Here is a 13707-nt window from a genome sequence, read left to right on the forward strand (position 1 = left end):
TGTTTTTCTTATTTTCCGTTTCTCTTTTAACGAGTACGTTGACTCGTTATGCAATAAACGTTTCGGGTTTATGACCCGCCTGGCGGATTTCTTACAGGGAATCGATGGGTTCGTTGACCCGTTTTTATTCTCCTTCCCCTTAGAACTTCGTAGGCTAATTGCCTGTTTAATTTTCCTCGTGATCGTGTTCTCTAACGAGGTGTATTTTGTTTATTTCCTGCTCAGGAGCTGGAACCCTTGGGAACTTGTCCCGAATAGTCACTATTGACTTCCTCTTGCCCCGGATTAAACCGCAGACCTGTGCAGGATTTCCAACTCAGGAGCTGGAAATCCGCTAAAACTATCTCGGATTACACCGCAGATGTTTTACTATGGCATTCACGAACCTTTTGTTCGGAATCCTTCCTGTGAGTCCCTCCTATGTGGACTCCCGACTTTCACGGTGGGTCCCTGATAATTATTCTCGAATTTTTCCTATATAAATTCCGATAATTATCTCCCGTATTCCTGTGGGTTCTGACAAATACCTCCCGAACTTCTTGGGACTGATAAATATCCCCACCAGCCTTCCTTACGAAGGTTGCCCTACCTACTGTCGGGCCCGGCCTACTTATGTAGGCACTGTTTCGAAACTCCCGGCTTACGCCGTTGCAGACGTTTCTTCCTTGGGCGTTCGCGTACCTTCCGTGCGGAACCCCGTCTTACTGGAACCTATCCCGGATTAACACCGTGGACGTTCCTAAACGAATTGTGTTTTTGGGTTTTTAGGCCCCTTATAGTCCGGAGACTGCTGTTATGTTTGGGTTTTTAGGCCCCTTATAGTCCGGAGACTGATTCAATTCACACTTTATCTTAAACACTTCACTTTAGCACTTGATTAGTTGGGTCCTAATTGGCAGGGTGTTATTGATTTGTTACTTATTAATTAGGAAAAGAATAATTACTTACCTGATGACCCTGCCGGTGCTAGAGTCTCCTTATTTCACTTAAGCCCGTAGGCTTTCACTTTACTATTAGACTTTCTTCCGGTGTCGGAACACCTACACTGTGAGTTCTTATAGCACTATTGCTCCTCTCTGGAGCCACCATATGTTCGCGACGCGCGTGTCACGTTCATCAGACGAAGCCGAAGGGGCTTCGTCCTTTATTATTATTTTTCGAGAGGAACTCGCAATCCGCGAAGGATCACGCGGCGAACTTTCGGCGTGCGGTTATTCACAGACCAGACCGGAGGAAGGGGTTCGAATGCCTCACGGAGGATCCTAATCGAATTGGTAGGTTTCGACTGGCTTCGAGCTCGTCGTTCCAACAGCAGGAACCGATACCACTTGAAGCGAGATTCGCCTACTTTCGAACAGGATTCCTTAGGACTTGGCTGAGTGCTCTACGGTTGGGATATGGTTGGACGGTAGCTGCCCAGCTCAGATGGGGGCAGTAGCGCGATTCCAACAGATACACCAGCGGTAAACCTGATCAGCCTAGTCGGGGAGTGCCCAAACTCTGAAACGGGTTCCGACCAATAAAGGTGCTCGGCCGGTACTTGCCCAGCTCAGATGGGGGCAGTAGCGTCGATTCCGAGGAAACTCTTATTGGAAACGGATTACCGCGAGAGAGTTTGATAGGCTGGAGGCGAAGAGTGTTATTGAGGTGATATGTAGGAGTAAGGGTGGACCTGGCGACAAGTCCGTACACTTGGATAGGATAGTGAAAACTGAATATATTTTGGTTGTATCAAAACGCTTTTATAGCGTCCCTTAGACCTAAGTTTTGGGCGTCGGTGCCCACGTACGCATGTGCGTCTATCTTCCCGCACAGGGGTTCTAGACGCACTTTCTTCCTAATTCTAGATTTCCCTTGGTCACGCATCCTAGTAGGGGAACGTTTTCATTTTTAACTTTTATGACCCAAGTTCTCGCGCCTCGCTGGTGCATGTAAATTACTTTAAATCAATCCGCACCAGGCTTCCTGTTTACATTGGCCCGCTCCCCAGATCTAGCCTATAGCTTGGATGCGTACGCATGCATCGCTGCCTATCTAGGCCTAAGTGCATTTTTCCATTGATTTTGCTCTCTGCGGTGGAACCGTCGCTAGCTCGGTTTTATTGCCCTTTGTGTTTTTGGAAGGATGCCGAACGCAAGATTGTCCCTTGGGACGATTTCATTGCTTTCTATTAATGCTTCAACTATCCTTCCCAAGACTGGTTCTATTACGATAATTCGTTTATCTTGGCGTTGTTACGCATCTTTTTAGGGAACCAGATTTTATTACCTTTGCGCCAGGCTCGCATTGCCGGGCGCACCGAGCTCCATGCGACCGATTCATTACCATTCCATTCACATAGCACGCGGACTGCCTTGGCATCGAGCGTCTAATACACCGCAGCGCTGCACGCATTGCAGGGCTGCATATGGTTCACCGTGGAGCGAAGAAAGTGGAAAGTAAATGCGTACTGATTCTATATGCGTCAGCCAGATCTGGCGGTGTGGCATGTTTACTTCTCGTTTACGAGGCGTGAGTTAGGGTAGGTTTGGTCTTGACTTTGTGCTTCTTGCACCTCTCTTAGACAAATTTCTTGCTTTCGCTTATTTCCCGTACGAGGGCGGTGACCTATCGTGGGAACTTGAAAATGCATAATGAATTGCGATATTTTACGTTGCATCTGCAACAAAGTCCGTTGGACTTCCATTTCCGGAAATCATGCCTTGGACCTTTTCTGAGTAGAACAGGGGGTAAGTGTCAACATTTCCAACAAGCGTTCTATTCCCAGCAGCAGAAAGGGTTTCAACATTCAACAAGGCTGGCGTAACATGCTACAAGTGCACGTTGGAGAGGCCGCAATCGTATTGGAGAAAGAACTCGGATCGGGAAGTAATAAAACACGTGTGTACTGAACGTGAACAACAAAAGGAATGACAGTTTTATTCAGCGGAAGTAATACATAAAGAGCCTGAATTTATAAAGAGACGACATCTTATCCATTTGACAGGTCTTCTGCTCGATTGGAATGACTTTTCCTATGACTTTGACGGACAATCGATTGTTCCAATTTTGACATGTCGCCTCTTTATAAATTTAGGCTCTTTAGTAATACAGATGTTAACAAACATATGTATCATGGTTTCTCTCTAGTTGATGAAGTTGTCGCCGCTTGGGGGGCTCAACACTCCTCCTCAACTTCAACAGACTTTACTCCGATAGCCGCCCGAAGTTTCCCTAGCTTCACTGCTGCTAGCGGCTTAGTCAGGATGTCCGCCTCCATACATTCTGTAGGGCAGTATTTGATGGACACGACACCGTTTGCCACAAGATCCTTCACGAAGCAGTATTTGGTGTCAATGTGCTTCGACTTTCGTGAAGCGCGTTCCGTAGCAGTGAGAGCAATGCAGCTCTGGTTATCCTCATGAACTGCAACGGGATACGCCATGGACACAACCAGATCAGCCATTAGCTTGCGCAGCCACTGTAGCTCCTGCAGATAGTCAGCCAAAGCGATATACTCAGCCTCGGTGCTGGATAGCGCCACGCTGGTCTGCTTTCGGCAATACCACTCGATGTGTCCACCAACATTGAACAGAAAGCCATATTTTGGATTTTCGGTCCGTCACTTCACCCGCCCAATCGGCATCTACGAAACATTCCAGCTTCAGTTCCTCGTTAGCACCTAGGTGTAACTCGTGGTTGATTGTCCCCTTCAAATACCGAAGCACCTTTTTGGCCTCGATCCAGTCGGCCTTCCCTGGTTTGGATATACGCCGCCCAAGGACAGGAGTAGCGATTGAAATGTCCGGACGACTGTTTATGGCAACATACAACAACGCACCGATTAGGCTTTGGAATTTATCCTTCTCCGCAGGCTCATCGCTCTCCTCCTGCTGTTGTTGTAGGTAACCACTCGCCATCGGGACCCGTGATGTGTTAGCCTTCTCCATTCCAAATCGTACGAGTGTTTTTGATATGTACGATTTCTGGTTGAGAACATACGCACCGGCTTGTTTTCGGACCTGAATCCCCAAGAAGCACGAAAGTTCTCCCAACTCGGTGATTTTGAAGTTCCGCGCCAACACCTCGACCACTGCTTGGTATTCCTGCTCCGTGTTGCAGGTGATTATGAGATCGTCTACGTATAGTAGCACATACACGTAGCGACCGTTGATCTGCTTCATATAGAGACATGGATCCGCCTTCGACTGTTAGAATCCAATCTCCTTCATAACTGCATCGATCTTTCGGTTCCACACGCGGGCAGCCTGTTTTAGCCTATACAAGCTGCGTTTGAGACGGCATACCCTGTTTGGATCCTCGGTCTCGAACCCAGGAGGCTGTTTCATGAATATCTCCTCCTGTGATTCGCCATAGAGATATGCTGTTTTAATGTCGACGTGCCTTGCCAACATTTTCCGGCTGCTAGCCACTGTGAGAACTGCACGGAAGGTGGTTTGTTTTACCACTGGTGCAAAAACCTGGTCTGCCGAACTTCTGGCAAAACCCTTGAGCGACGAGCCAGGCTTTGAAACGCTTTCCTTGCGCTTGCACACCCATCTTGACCCGATGGCCCTACTACCTGTAGGCAACTCGACGACGTCCCAGGTACCGTTCTCCAGTAATGAAGCCATTTCTTCCGCCATAGCCGCCTTCCACTTATAATTCTCAGAACTAGCCATCGCTTCTGCATAATTTCGCGGTTCACACGCCACCTCTGCAGCTAATCCAATTGTATCTCGATATCTTTCCAGTGGTACTCCGATGTTCGTTCTGGCAGAACGTCGCAAGCCGCAAGGAACTTCACCTAACTCTTCCTGACCTGATTCGTTCTCAACGCCTAGAAAACGACCATCGCCGCCTTCGTCCGAGCCGTCTCACATCCGAAAAACTCTTCTTCCGACTCGATGCTTTGGTTGCGCACGTCATCTCCCAGTTCATCCAAAGGAACCGCGTTATTGGGCGTACTTCCTACCTGTACGAACACCTCTTTGTCCACACCTCGTTTGATTGCCTCCGACTGGTCGCAGGTAGCATCCGGTGGCTTTGCTTCGTTGAACTCCAAAAACTGGAGATGTTCACTACAATCCGGCCGGTACACACATCCAGTAGCCGGTAAGCCTTATGCTCGGAAGAGTATCCGACGAAGGTGAGTTTTTCAGCTTTAACCTCGAACTTCTTTCGTTTCTGATGGGGAATCCAGGCGTACGCAGCACATCCGAAGATCTTCATGCCCTTCAGGTCCGGCTTCCTGCCGAACCAAAGCTCGAACGGAGTTTTGTCAACAGCAGCGGACGGCAACCTATTTTGGATGTAGGCGGCCGTATTCACCGCCTCTGCCCAGAAGCGTTTGGGCAGCCCTGCATCGAGTAGCATACACAAACCCATTTCGTTGAGGGTCCTGTTTCGCCGCTCTGCCACCCCATTCTGTTGGGGAGCATACCCAGCGGTGTACTCAGGCTTTATTCCCTCCTCGGCATAAAATTTACGGATACTGTTACTGATGTACTCACCTCCTCTGTCCGAGCGTATGGTCTTCGGCTTCTTACCTAGCTAGTTCTGGGTGAATCGGACGTAGTCGCGAATCCTACCTTCAACCTCCGATTTTTCCTTGAGAAAATACACCATAGTGTACCTACTATGGTCGTCGATCAACGTTATATAGTACCTACAGCCGCCCGGAGTCTCCGTCATCGGACCGCAGACGTCGCTGTGTACTATATCGAGCACCTCCTTTGACGTTTTCTTAGCTACCTGTGGAAAAGACGGCCTAGCCATCTTCACTGACGCACATTCCAGACACCAGACCCTTACGCACCGCTTCCTTGATGGCTTCCAGATTCTTGTGGCCGAGCTCAAGTGTGAGCTCATCTTCGTCCCGTGCCTCCAACGCTGTTGTGAACGGATTGAACGCGTCCGGGAGGCCACGAAGGATCAGCGCCACTTTCAAGCATTCGGTCATCTCGAAGCCCGAATTCTGGAGACGAGCGTAATGCTTCTCAATGCCGGCAAGATAACTTTCCATATCATCACCCACTCGGTAATTTTGGTTGGTGATTTGCTTGAGCAGCGTCACTTTCTGCCCCAGAGACGTTTTGTTGTGGTGCAGCTTGAGTGCATCCCACGTCTCTTTCGCTGTTGCTTTGTCGCGGATCAAATTGTACTGACTCTTGTCCACCACACTATGATGCGGAGTGTCCAATGAAGGATGCACAAGAAGGCCAATTCGAACAAGCATGCTGCATTTACGATAACCCATTCCTCAACCAGGCGCGAGCCTCGGCACGAGGTGAGTTGGATATTCGATTCAGGTACCACTTCGCACATGTGTCACAGCGGCTTTACATTGGAATATGCGAAGGAGGTTAAGCAGCGAATCTACGAGGCAAACAATGCTGTGTCGATCGAAGGGCTCACGTTGGCAGCGTCAAGATCGAAGCAGATGTCGGCGATGGCACGTGCAATGTTAATTTGTCCAACGAGCTGTGCACTCCCGATCTGGCGATCAACTTGATATCCGTGAGTGAGATTTGCAGCAACAGGTAACACAGTAACGTTCTCGAAAGATGCATACTAGGTGCGATCGGCTTCCAACGATGTGGTGGACTCTATCCACTATGTTTGGCAAATGAACAAATTTTCTGCGTAACCAAGGAAGAAGCAGACAAGGTGTTGTGGCACCGAAGAATGGGGTATTTGAAAATGCCACGTCTCAAGATGGTCAGGTCCATAGCAACATTGATCGATTTCGTTGATGCAGAGGTCCAGGCTTGTATTGCGTGCTTGAAGAGAAAACATTTCCGTCATCCTTTCTAGAAAAGCGGAAATCGTGCAGGAGAAGTGCTCGAGCTGATCCATAGAGATTGATGTGGCCCGATGGAGAATGTGTCCATCGGTGGTGCCGATATTTCCTAACATTTATTGACGACAACAGCCGCAAGATGTTTGTGTATTTTCTGAAGATTTCAAGTCGATGGTGGAAAACCAGACCGGCAAACGGATCAAGCGCATGCGGTCCGATAATGGCACAGAATACGTAAACGGTGAGTTTGAAAAGTTTCTTCGCAGATCCGGGATTCACCACGAGGTTAAGGTGTCCTACAATCCGGAGCAGAACGGTCTAGCTGAGAGAGTGTGAATCGAACGTTCGTTGCACGAGCGCGATGCCTTCTGTTTGATGCGAATCTGGAGAAGCGATTTTGGGCGGATGCTGTTTCAACTGCTGTATTCCTGATCAACCGATTACAGACGAAAGGTTTGCAAGTGACCCCGGAAGAACGGTTCACCGGTGTGCAGTCAGTTCTGGCTGAACTACGTGTGTTCGGAGCGAAAGTGATGTGAAAGCTATCAAAGTGGAATCCGAAATCTGCACCTGGCGTTTTCGTTGGATATTCCGATCGTTCGAAGGGACTTCGGATCTTCAATCCAAGAATGTGATGTCGTCTTTTTGACCCAAGGTAGCGGAGATACTGAACAGAGGTTGGAAGTTGAACCTGTGAATGAAATGATGGAGTGATTGAGTGATGAAATTGTACAGGGTAGTGAAGTTACCGGCTGACCAGCAGTTTTCGCCGAACTCAATGGAAGAGATCAAGAAAACCTTTCAAGACGAAACGGATTACGACAGTGCAAACGACACCATTCTGGTAACCTCGTCTGCACTCCCCTCGCAACAAGAAGAGCGCTGGAACCCAGGAAAGTATCAACATTTTGATATGGCATACAGTGTACTTCCTGAAACGTTTGTTGAATCCCAGGTAACCGACGAGCATGAGAGGGTAATCGAGCCGCAGTCAGTCGGTGAGACAATGGAGGCCGACGATCGTGAGCGTGAGCGAAAGGTTATGGAATCTGAAATGCATTCGTTGACCATCAATAAGACATGGAAGCTAATCGAGCTACCGGTAGGCAGAAAGCCTTTGAAGGCTAAATGGATCTTCAAGCGGAACTTGAATCCGGACGAATCCGTGGAAATATACAAGGCAAGACTTGTTATCAAAGGATTCTCGCAGCTCAAGGGAGTTGATTTCAAAGAGACCTACTCACCGGTGGTAAGATACGCAAGCATCCGCTCTGGTAGCAATACACCAAATGGATGCGGAAACGGCGTTTCTTCAGGAAGAGCTATCCGGCGAAGAAATATACAAGGAGCAACCGGAAGGATTCGTCGACAGGATGGCACCAAAGAAATGTTGTCGTTTGGTGAAGGCGCTGTATAGATTAAAGCTAGCAAGCCGAGTCTGGAATTTGAAGTTGAACGTAGAGCTGAAACGCATGGGTTAGAAGCGATCTAGCAACGATCCGTGCGTGTATTTCAAAATAGAAGGCAACACAATACTTGTAATCGCCGTGCTGTTTTCGACGGATCAAACTTTAATCGATACCGTGAAGAAGCAGTTAATGGCGACGTTTCATATGAAAAAGCTGGGCCAAGCAGGTACTCGGTATGCGAATCACCAGCTGTGACGACGCAGTTATGCTGGATCAAGAAAGGTATGTAGATGATCAACTCGAGTATAAACTGCAATACAGTATCGACGGCCATTATCCGGCCCATTATCATGGCGTTTGACGAAGATGGAATCAACCGAGCAACAGAAGCAACAAATGGAAAGGATTCCGTTTCGCGAATTGGTAGGAGGATTGCAGTTTCTAGCGCACTGCACATGGATGTGGCTTATGCCGTGAACCCCTGCGAAACACAATGGATAGTAGCCAAAAGGATTCTCCGATATATGAAGGGCACAAAATCGAAGCTTATTTTCCGGAAGGATTCAGCAACGCAGATTGGGACAACGACCTTGAAACCCATCGTGCTGTCACAGGGTACACGTTTCAGTACTGTGGCGGATCAGTGGCATGAAGTTGTAGTCGACAATAAACTGAAGCGGAATATATGGCTCTGTCAGGTGCGACACAGGAAGCTGTTTGGTGGCGTGGATTCCTTGGCGAGGTGTTCCAGACAGATGTTTCAGTCCCAATCTTCTGTAACAACCAGAGTGCGATATGTTTGGCGGAGAAGGGGATCGTCTATTCGCCACGAAGCAAACACATCGACCTGAGCACCACTTCGTACGAGAGCAACTTGAGAGGAAGGCAATCTCGTTACATCACGTCAAATCTGAGCTTCAGAAGGCGAACGTTCTCACCAAGCCCATTCCGGGTGACCGTTTCACTGAAGCTGATAAGAATCTAGGAATAAATCAAATTCACGGTTAAGGAGAGGATGTTGTAGTAAGCCTTGAATTTGATAGTCATAACCAGACGTCTTTCAATTACGACTTTAAAGTTCAAACCGATTCCGGTGAAGATTTTCAATGCTGCCAACGTTCCAATGAAATTTTCTGTCGACGAAGGAGGTTCAAGTCGATTTCGGTGGAGATTGTCGATGCTGCCAACGATGGATTTTCTGAATCCTCGGCGAAGCAGGTTCTAGCCGGATCTTTCGTTGGCAGCATCGAAAATCTCCACCGAAATTGAATGGAACCTCCTCCGTAGACATCGTTAAAAAAACTCCGCGGAAATCCACTGGAACTTTCGTAGGCAGTATCGAAAATCTTCACCGAAATCGTCCGGAACCTGCTCCGTCGGGAACGCTAGAAAACTTCTTTACATTGTCTGAAACGTTATAAATCTCAGTCAACTCCAAGAGTGAAAACGGATTTTAACGGATCAGATTGATTGATAAAATTGCAAGGGGTGGTCACTCTACACACTCATTTTGCGCCAACTTTTTTTCTCAGTGTGCCGCAGCTGTGCCGGCAGTGCTGCCAGCTAGGCCAACAGTGCCAGTCATCGAGCTAACTTTGTTTAATTGTGAATAATTACATGTTTGGCAACCCGGTATTTTGATAGCCTAAAACCGAAAATAGCACTGGGAGTTCGTGAACCGAGACACGGATCTTCAGCAGATTTGCGAAACGTTGATGCACCGTTGCAACTTTCTATTCTGTACGATGGAAAGGCCGGTGTGCAGCAGCAACCGCCATGGAGGGAAGTAATCAGGTGAAAAATAACAGCTCAGAATCACGACGAGCAGTTTCAGTTGGAAGGTAATTCTGGGTGCTCCAATGATTTGGTTTGGCCATTGACCTGCCGAAAATTAGTCCACAATGAGTTGTTCGTATTGTACGGAACGGATAGAGCTCAAATAAGAAAATGTGGACGGTTTTGTAGCTCTGGGCAATGGTTTTGATTACGGGGCTGGAGGGTATCCGGAAGATAAGATATTTGCCAAGGATTAGGCCGATTAAAATTCTTGGAGGAACTTTTTTTTAAATCATAACTAGTGCTGCCTGCGGTGCTATTTGTAATGTGGGATTGATTGATTCTTTATTCTGCCTGGAGCTCATGACAGCTCTGACAAGAAATTCTGATAATCCTTTCTGTAGGCAAGAACTCCAGTATTTTGGAAATTTCCTATAGATCTACCGAATAACCACAAGAACTATCAACATTTCAGAAACGTCTAGAAAAATTAAAAAATCCAGTGCGCTTGATTTTAAGAAGAAGTGTTTGGAAACTTTGAAAAGAATATTGAGAAGTTTTGCATTGAATCCTACTGCGAGTTTTTTCATTGTTCTGTTTACTAAATTTCTCAAAACATCTTCTAAGAAACCTGATTTAATTTATTCACGAAAACCCCCCTTCCAACAGCCACAACATGAGATCGAATTCTACTTCTCGAAAATCGTTGCCCTGCTGGGCAGTGCCCTCACCCGGGACCGTGGTCTCATTGCGTTGAGCCACTTCCTTCCGCAGTGCCCGTTGGACGCCCTGGAGGAGAAGCTGCAGTACTACGTCAACGTGTGCTCGAAGATCTGCAACCAGAAGGGTCACGTTGCCAGCATTCCGCTGGCCTACGATGTGCTGAGTATGACTTTGACCTAGGCTAGGGAAAAAAGGGAATGAAATCTGACTTATCTGGGAACCTTCTTGTAGAACAAATTCTGATCAAATCGTTGGAATCGTCCGATCTCAACAAACTGGCTATCAGCAACATTCCGAAACTGATGGACAACATCACGAGGTCCATTGATCCTTCCACGCATGTTGCGGCGCTAGATTTCCTGGAAACAGTCATGCGCCACTATCCGGGTGTTTCCGGTCCGGCCAAAAACCGTATCGAAGACTATCTGTACTCTTTGGTGGACTCGGAAGATCCGCAGGTCGTAGAACGCACCGGGCGTTGCCTACTGCTCTTACAGCAAATCCGAGGCGGTGGCCAGCATGGTACTCTGCACAAGAAAACCTGGGATGAGTACCAGTGCAAACTGGTCGACACGATACACGATTTGCTGGGAAAAGTCTTCGCTCATACACCGGAAACATTTGACGTTGAAGAAAACCTTGAATGTCTCAAACTGCCCAAGCTAGCGACCGACGACGAACCGGTCATTTCAGCTCGAAGGATCGTCAACCGTTTACTGAATTTGATCAGCTATCTAGAAGAAGCGATCGTACTACCATATCCAGTACCAAAGCCGTTCCGGCCGATGAAACTCTTGAATGTGGTTCTTCGTGGTCATTCGGTAAGCTGTCAGACCATGGCAAAAACTACCATTCAAGAGAATCTGGCACTGGGAATGCTGTTGCCACAGGTCCAGGTACAGCTATTGAAGGTTCTTGATGCCTTGGTTTTGGTGCTGAAATCGAATATGCTTCCGTTTGGAAATCTGTTGACGGATCTGTTCGATCAGTGTCTCAAAGGGACGTTGACCACGGGTGCCAAAGGACGCAAGAAGTCCTACATAGCGCTGCGAACGAAGGTTTACGGAAGCATTGGCTTGTGGTGCGAAACGGTCACATATGCCAGTGGTATCGAGGAGATTACGGACGGCTTGCTGGAGCATATCGTGCAGGACGTGGCTCCATTCGAATCGGAAGTGACACTACAGGTTAATGCCAGTCGGTAAGTTGTTTGTCATAAGGACGCATGTGTTCGAAGTTTAAGAAAACTTTTGCTTTACAGTCAAAAATTATCCGCCAAGGCGAAGAAGAAGCTCCAAAAGGAGCAAAATGCCGCTACTTCTCTAGCGAAAACTCACTCTACGGGTTCTTTCGAAAACACCAAGCATCTCCAGTCGGACTATGGTAACGAAGTTCTCTGCTTGGCCGCACTTCGTTGTCTCAGCCAGATTCTTAATGCTGCCGGTTGTTTCATCAAGCCCATCATGCAGAAGCTCATTCAAGAGAAAATCGTTTCGCTGTGCTTTTCGGTATTCTCCCAGCTCAATACGGGTGTCCGTCAGAACCTCTACTTCGACCCGAACTGTCGGAAAGCCCTTCTTTCCGCACTGCACGCCTTGATTGTCAATCCGCATCATCTCTGTCCACCGCCGCTGCAGTACGGGGTAGCCTTGTTCAACGTAGCCGGAGTGCAGGATCCTAACGGAGACGTTCGTGCTAGGGCTTCCGAGCTTAGTCGTTCGGCTGAAACGTTGGTTCACCCTCGCAAGGAAGTCTTCTATTTCCCCGTGGAAGAGAACGCAGTGAAGGACATGTTGGTGGCTAAGAAAAAGCACCCATTGAATAGCACATTCTTCCCGGCGAAACAATCTTATGACGGTAACAGAACTCCGATCAGTTTTGAAAAGGCCAAACAACAACCGGTAGTTAGAAAGGTGACGGAACAAGTGGAAGAGCCTGAGTTGAGTGACGTAGATGAGCCGATCGCTGTGGTTGAGGAGATCACTATAGAAGAAGAGAAGTCTCCTGAAGTCGTTTTTGAGCTGGATGATGTTGACAGTGGAGGCAATTGCAACAACGGTGAACTGCGAAAATCAGTTACGGATAAGACGTTGGAGTCGGAGGCTATCGAAATCGATTCCGATGGCGAGGAGGAAGATGAAGTGGAGGTTGTTGAGCCGGAGCAAACTCCGAAAAAAGCTAGCAAAGCCGTAAAAACTCCGAACAAGTCTACTGAGAAGCCTCCAAAGTCAGACGACGATGTGGAAGTAGTTGAGGAACCTTTGAGCACACCGAAAAGGGCTACGACTCAGAAACGGAAGTCGGAAGCTAAGGAACAACCGGAGGAAACCGAATCCAGTGAGAAGAAGTCGAAACCAATCGTTGAAACGGACGATGTTGATGCTCGCGTAGATGACTTGGTGGCGGAATTCGTCGATGAATTGAACGATGATGTTTAGTAAGTATACCAGTGATTCTATCACCCCTATTCTGTATTCCGTTCGATACGGAATTCCCTTTGTATGGGAAATCCGTGTCGATTGGAATAGAGAATAGGGGCTAATAAAAGTGTTATATGTATTATACTTTCTTAGGTACCACAAAAAGAAATCCCTAATTATCACCCATGCTAGCGATTTTCTGATCGATTTCAAGGATCATCTGCGCTCGCTTCTCCATTATGCATTCAAGATAAACTGGCAAATCTGGAAAAGCTGTCGAATTTTGACACAAGTGCAACTCGGCATTCCCGTACAGTTCGGCTCGGAATTCCCAATCCTTGTAGACGGTATCTTCCGTGTCGGCATTGAAACTCTTCTCATAGTCCATCAATTTCGCATTGAAACGCTTGAAGCTAGCAGCCTCTTCCAGCAGCGCTTCTCGAGTAAGGTCGTCCACATTTATACATTCGTCTGGTAGTTTAGAGAGAGCGGCTTCTTCCAGATCAAGATCACACGTTACAAACCTGTTCTCGTCGGATTGTGCCAACTAAAAATTGCGAGTTGTAGAACGTAGTTAAGCGTAAAAACTGAAGCTACT

General features: G+C 47.6%; 1 protein-coding gene across 1 annotated transcript in view; it reads left to right on the forward strand.

Annotated features, from left to right (window-relative positions):
• Window positions 1-13263, forward strand: part of LOC135707895 (proline-, glutamic acid- and leucine-rich protein 1) — a 31761-nt gene extending 18498 nt beyond the window's left edge. Inside the window, exons 2-4 of the mRNA XM_065229799.1 lie at window positions 10636-10852; window positions 10921-11890; window positions 11951-13263. Coding sequence (XP_065085871.1) covers window positions 10636-10852; window positions 10921-11890; window positions 11951-13127 — 2364 coding nt within the window. The 3' untranslated portion in view covers window positions 13128-13263. The remainder of the gene's footprint in view (window positions 1-10635; window positions 10853-10920; window positions 11891-11950) is intronic.
• Window positions 13264-13707: the final 444 nt, after the last annotated feature.

This window comes from Ochlerotatus camptorhynchus, unplaced genomic scaffold (genome assembly GCF_037179485.1).
Source record: "Ochlerotatus camptorhynchus isolate MF236.1 unplaced genomic scaffold, CSIRO-AGI_Acam_v1.1 ptg000323l, whole genome shotgun sequence".
Taxonomy (NCBI): Eukaryota; Metazoa; Arthropoda; class Insecta; order Diptera; family Culicidae; genus Ochlerotatus; species Ochlerotatus camptorhynchus.